The sequence below is a fragment of the Nannospalax galili genome, unplaced genomic scaffold (genome assembly GCF_000622305.1).
Source record: "Nannospalax galili isolate Female #2095 unplaced genomic scaffold, S.galili_v1.0 scaffold872, whole genome shotgun sequence".
Classification (NCBI taxonomy): domain Eukaryota; kingdom Metazoa; phylum Chordata; class Mammalia; order Rodentia; family Spalacidae; genus Nannospalax; species Nannospalax galili.
In genome coordinates this window covers 785,284-791,712 of record NW_008332654.1, presented here as the reverse complement: position 1 = coordinate 791,712, position 6,429 = coordinate 785,284, and the positions used below count along the sequence as shown (strand labels likewise).

At 42.2% G+C, this 6,429-nt stretch overlaps 1 protein-coding gene across 3 annotated transcripts in view; it reads left to right on the top strand.

The window, feature by feature from the left end:
• The first annotated feature begins 6,242 nt into the window (after positions 1–6,242).
• Positions 6,243–6,429, top strand: part of Nbn (nibrin) — a 40,492-nt gene continuing 40,305 nt past the window's right edge. For 2 of the 3 annotated variants that reach the window (XM_008827615.3, XM_008827613.3), the window contains exon 1: positions 6,243–6,423. In XM_008827615.3, coding sequence (XP_008825837.1) covers positions 6,387–6,423 — 37 coding nt within the window. In that variant the 5' untranslated portion in view covers positions 6,243–6,386. The remainder of the gene's footprint in view (positions 6,424–6,429) is intronic. The other variant, XM_029560890.1, reaches the window with a different exon arrangement.

Here is a 6,429-nt window from a genome sequence, read left to right as displayed (position 1 = left end):
AACTTATTTGTCCAATAAATAAACAAGTCCAGAGAATGTTGGCATTTTCCTAGTTAGAAATCTCAGGCTTGAGTGATGAGATGGCCCAGAGGGTTAAGATGCTTGCCACCAAGTCTGACAAACTAAGTTCAATACCCTGGAGCCTTGAGGTGGAAAGAGAACCAATACCTGCAGGTTGCCTTCTGACCTCCAAACACTTGATGAAACACATGTCCCACCCAACATAAAAAAAACTAGCAGACTTGAAGATCATTGAGATTAGACCTCCCCCCTTTATAAATGTGTGTTCTTTTTTTATATTTTATTATTTTTTATGTGTTTGAGTGTATTGCCTGCATGTATGTAAGTGCACCCATGTCGTGCAATGCCCACGAAGAGAGCATCAATCCACTGTAATTGGAGTTACAGATAGTTGTTAGCCACCATGTGGGTGCTGGGTATTTAACCCAGCTCCTGTGCAAGAGCAGCCAGTGCTCTTAACTGCAGGGCCACCTCTCCAGCCCCTCTTTTTTTCTTCTTCTACAATTTATTTCTTATTTTTATTTATTTTATTTTGTTTTGTTCATTTTATTTCCCTAAAATTTATTTTATTTATAAATTTGGAGGGGGGCATATTGGGAGTTTTTGCTTTGGCCAGAACCAGGGGATCCTTTGGAGCTGAAGGTACAGGCCTTTGGTTGTATCACCAGTCTTGGGTGCTGGAAACTGAACTCTGATCCTCAGTGAGAGCAGAAGCCCTTTATTTTTGCTTTGTTTTGTTTTTTGGTCTTTTTGAGACAGGGTCTCCCAGTAGCCCCAGCTGGCCTGCTGGCCTGGAACTCACTATGTAGACCAGGCTGGCCTTGAAGTTACAGAGATCCGCCTGCCTCTGCCTCCTGAGTGTTGGGATTAAAGGAGTATGCCACCATGCCTGGCAACCACCAGTTATTTACTGGTATTGAGGATGTACCTGTCTCTGTACTTCATTGCTTAGCATCATCTGACACACGGAGGATCTCAAATATTTGCTAATTGGCATCTTGTTAAATAAATGACAGGTATAAACAATTCTTTCATCATAGAAATATTAACTTATAAACTCATTGACACACATCCGTTATCAAGCATCTTCCAAACTCTTCACTCCCATGTACTGGCTGGTCTTGATGACAGTGTATACAAGTGATCTCCCCTTGTTTCTCACTGTATAGAGAGTATATATCATCAGGCAGGCAGCAGGGTATTAACGAAGTTTTGAGGGAAGACAGGATTCTGGAAAATTGCATATTGCAATACAAAGTGATCTCCCTTTGTTTCTCACTATATAGAGAGTATATATCATCAGTCAGGCTTCAGGTAGGCAGCAGGGTATTAACGAAGTTTGAGGGAAGACAGGATTCTATCCTATACTCCATGTCTAGCACAATAAATAGTAAGTGGTTAACAAACTTATTTGTCCAATAAATAAACAAGTCCAGAGAATGTTGGCATTTTCCTAGTTAGAAATCTCAGGCTTGAGTGATGAGATGGCCCAGAGGGTTAAGATGCTTGCCACCAAGTCTGACAAACTAAGTTCAATACCCTGGAGCCTTGAGGTGGAAAGAGAACCAATACCTGCAGGTTGCCTTCTGACCTCCAAACACTTGATGAAACACATGTCCCACCCAACATAAAAAAAACTAGCAGACTTGAAGATCATTGAGATTAGACCTCCCCCCTTTATAAATGTGTGTTCTTTTTTTATATTTTATTATTTTTTATGTGTTTGAGTGTATTGCCTGCATGTATGTAAGTGCACCCATGTCGTGCAATGCCCACGAAGAGAGCATCAATCCACTGTAATTGGAGTTACAGATAGTTGTTAGCCACCATGTGGGTGCTGGGTATTTAACCCAGCTCCTGTGCAAGAGCAGCCAGTGCTCTTAACTGCAGGGCCACCTCTCCAGCCCCTCTTTTTTTCTTCTTCTACAATTTATTTCTTATTTTTATTTATTTTATTTTGTTTTGTTCATTTTATTTCCCTAAAATTTATTTTATTTATAAATTTGGAGGGGGGCATATTGGGAGTTTTTGCTTTGGCCAGAACCAGGGGATCCTTTGGAGCTGAAGGTACAGGCCTTTGGTTGTATCACCAGTCTTGGGTGCTGGAAACTGAACTCTGATCCTCAGTGAGAGCAGAAGCCCTTTATTTTTGCTTTGTTTTGTTTTTTGGTCTTTTTGAGACAGGGTCTCCCAGTAGCCCCAGCTGACCTGGAACTCACTATGTAGACCAGGCTGGCCTTGACTCACAGAGATCGGCTGATGTCTGCTTCACAAATGTCGGGACTAAAGGCGTGGGCCACCAGAAGCCCAGTTCCAGAAGCTCTCTTAAGAGCTGAGCCATCTCTCCAGTCCCTAGGCTCTTATAATCAGCTTTAGAACCTACCTCCTCTATCCCAGGTAACACATTAATTTTAAGGAAGGAGAAAATATCTCAACTGCCCTCCTTAGAATTTAAAATACCATATGATGCACAAAGGCATCAGGGTTTTGCGGCCCCTTGAGGGAAGGCTATTTTGTCCTTGGAAAGCATTGTTATTTTTATAGATTTTTTTTCTTTATTTTTCATTTATTCATCTACATGATCTTTAGTCCAAAGAGTGGCATCTGAGCTAACATCCTTGTGACTATGCTGTGAAACCTGTTGGGATGTATAATAGACAACTGACTTCCTTGACCTAAAAGCTAAGAATGTTATCAGATAGCATCTTGGGCCGATAGCAGCAGAAACTTCCCCACTTTTCTATAAACCCCTACTCATATTTCTACCAATATATTTGAAAGTGTCTTGCTTTATACTGCCTTCTACTCTGTGCTCTATGTACACGATTACTGGGGATTAACTTGAGTGCCTGAGTATACATTAGTCAGGAAAGCTAATATTTGTCACCATAGTTCTCTGTGTCTGAATAGGAATAGCATCCTTTAGATAATTCCACGAATCCTCACAAGCGTCTGTGAGGTTTATGAGATATTAGCTTTCCATCACTGAGACAAAGTACCTCATACAAAGGAGGAAACGTTTGTTTTGGTTAACACTTTCAGAGGTTCTATGTGCTGAGATCCAAGTGTTTTCTACCTTTACTTACTCCATATTTATTGTGTGAAACAGTAGTTTTTCAGGCTGCTTTAGAGGCAGAATTTGATTCCATTTTGAGTGCAAATACAGAGATATAATGACCCCACATTGGCCTGGCACTACCCACGAGACACAGACTGAGAAATATCTTATTCCTAAAATAAGTAAAAAGGGTACTATGGTGATTTGAATGAGAATTTCCTCCATAGGCTCCAAGTATTTGAACACTTGGTCCCCATTTGGTAGCACTGTTTGGGGAGGGTCTTGGAACCTCTAGGAGGTTTGGCCTTGCTGGAGGAAGCACATCACTGGGGGTAGGCTTTGAAGGCACATAGCCTCATCCCACTCCCAGTCTGTCTGTCTGCTTCCTGGGAGTACTTGAAGATGTGAACTCTCAGCTTTCTGCTCCAGCTGCCTCCTGCCATGTCTCCCCTGACCATGATGGACTCTTCTCCCTCAGGAACTGTAAGCCCAATAAACTTTTCCTTCTATAAGTTGCCTCAGTCATGCTGTTTTGTCACAGCAACAGAAAAGTAACTAAAACAGGTATCAATATATGTTTATCAAAGTAAATTGAGACCATATGAGCACATGGGCACATTAAATCATACCAGAAAAAACATGTCCAGTAACTTATCCAACACACCAGACTGAGGAAAGTATATAACATCCTCACCTGCAACCCATAAAGAGGATACCTAACAATGTGAAATCCACAGCTCCCATCAACTTGTCATCTCATCACCCAGTGTGTCTATCAAGGGACAAACAGCCATAGAACAGAGGCTCCAGGTCAGCTTGATTCCATTTTGATATGTCCTACTTGAATTGCCATCTGTCTGACTACCCATCCATCCATCCATTTGTACCATCTGGACTAGTTGCTACCTCTGTGGTTTCCAGAGTTCTGCCCCTCACTCTGCAGTGCAACTTGACCCTGAGGCTCAGCTCAACTCTGATCCTGGCTTAACTTGGCTGTTGGGCCTCCATCAGACCTCTAACAAGATTCATTATGCAATTTCCAGGGAGAGCCCCTTTGCATCTCTATGAGTTTTCTGCTTTCCTCTAGTAAGGCCTCTTTAACATTTTTATTTTTATTTTTATTTTTTGCCATTTTGTTAACAGCATAGTTGATAGATGATAGATAGATAGGTAGATACATACATACATACATACATACATACATACATAGATGATAGATGGATGATGGGATATATTATTTACTACACAGACAGATTTACTATGTGATGTGTAGTTTGTGATTTGAGAGTTGATATTAGCAGTTGAGTTTGGGATAAAAGAACCTGTGGGTGTCTTGGTCCAGCTATCAAGCAAATCAGAACTTCTTGGCAAACTGAAGGCAATAAAACTGATGTAGCTTATGAATTTATTCTTATTCGATAAATGCTGCCATTGTGGAAATATATAAACATGTCCATCTGTATTTCTAATATAAGGTGTTCAGGAGACAATTTATGGCTGTCCCAGTTACTTCTGTGTCTATGATTAGAAGGAACATCATAAGAGGGACAGCATGTGGCAGAGCAGGCTGCTTACCTCATGTTGGCCAGGAAGCAGCAAGATAGAGGAAAGCAGGGGCCAAGGACTAAATTATCTTAAAGAACTCCCTAATGACCTTGTGAACTAATTATTTTTCTGGTGCTGTGATAAAATACCATGACCAGAAGCACCTTAAGAAAGAATGCTTATTTTGGCTTACAGTTTAGAGAGAGTCCTTGATGGTAGGAACCACTTGGCCGCAGACAGCTGTAGCAAGAATCTGGCTGATCACACCAGGTAACAAGAAGTAAACCGGAAGTGGGGGACATAAACACTCAAAGCCAGCCCCCAGTGATATAGTGACCTCCTAAAGGTTGCATAACATCCCCCAAACAGCATTATTAACTAAGGACCAAGAATTCAAATACATGAACTATGTGGGACACTTCTCAGTCAAACCATCACAGACTGCTTTTGTCAACAAGAAATGATATGATCTGAAGTGTGTTTTGTGTGTTTAATTAGCAATGTGCTGGCAGTGAATGAGAGGGGGTGCTAATGTTTTATGGCAGGTGCATGGAGGTGATAGGTGGAAATTGAAGGAAATGACTGTTCAGTACTTAGCACATGGTTAGACATAAGTATAAATATATTAGAAGCTGATCTAAGGTAGGTATGGAAATCAGGATGTACCCTGCTCTAAGTTACTACATATTGTATGAAACACTGGTTTTCATGCTTTTGGCCTCAGTGACTCTGTTGTACAAAGCAGCATTTGATTTCATTTTGAGTGCAAATGCAGAGGCAGCAGGACTCTGCACCTCATTGTGATCATAGTTACTGCCATTATCTGAAAGGCACTACCTATGAGGGCACAGGCTAATTAATAACTTATTCCTGAAAACAAAAAGGTTCTACCTACAAAGTATCGAAGTAGATTGGAAACACAGAAACACATGGGCGTCCTAAAACCATTTTAGAAAACCCATGTTGGAGAACTTATTTAATACTCCAGACTGAGGAAGGGTGCAACACTGTATAAAGAGGAGGACACCTAACACTGAGATGGTAACAGCCTCCACCTACATATCATCTGATCACTCATAGGTAGAGAACTCCCAGCTGTCTCTAGGGCTTCAGTTCAGTCAGTGTTCATTGCTACTGTGGCATATTTGAACTGCCCTCAGTAGACTCATCTGTTCGTGCACTTGTTTGTCCACCTGGACATGATCCCATGCATCCCTATAGAAGATCCATAGGGATGGATCACCTTACCTCTGCAGCACAGTCCAAACCAGAGGCTGGCTCATCACTGACATCCTGCAGCTCAGCTCTGTGGACCTCCAGCAGTGACATTGTGGAAAAGTACAAACACCTGTTTCTGACATAGTGTCTGTACTCAACACTTGACAGTCTAAATATGAAGTTGGCTTTGGCATGAAATCTCCTTTTTTAACTGTTAATACCATGAATAGGATTGATAACCAACCAGCAATACAGTTAATTAAAATTCACATTACTTTGAGGATGTTTAAAATTCTCTCCATTCACAATTGGGAAAAGTGGATACTATAACATTCTGTGACACCACCCGCACTGCGCTATCCTCTCTGCACCACCAGGTGGCGCCCGCGGCGCACTCGGGCCACTTCTCTGCGTTTCAGGAGTTGGCAGAGTCCTGGGGAGCGCGCACGTCCTGAGCCCGCGCAGGTTGACGCGCAGTAGTTGCGCACATCGGCGAGCCGGGGTAGGTAGCCGCACGTCCCGCGGGGTCTGAGGACCAGGACCAATGTGGAAGCTGCTCCCGGCCGCAAATGCGGCCCGAGGTAAGC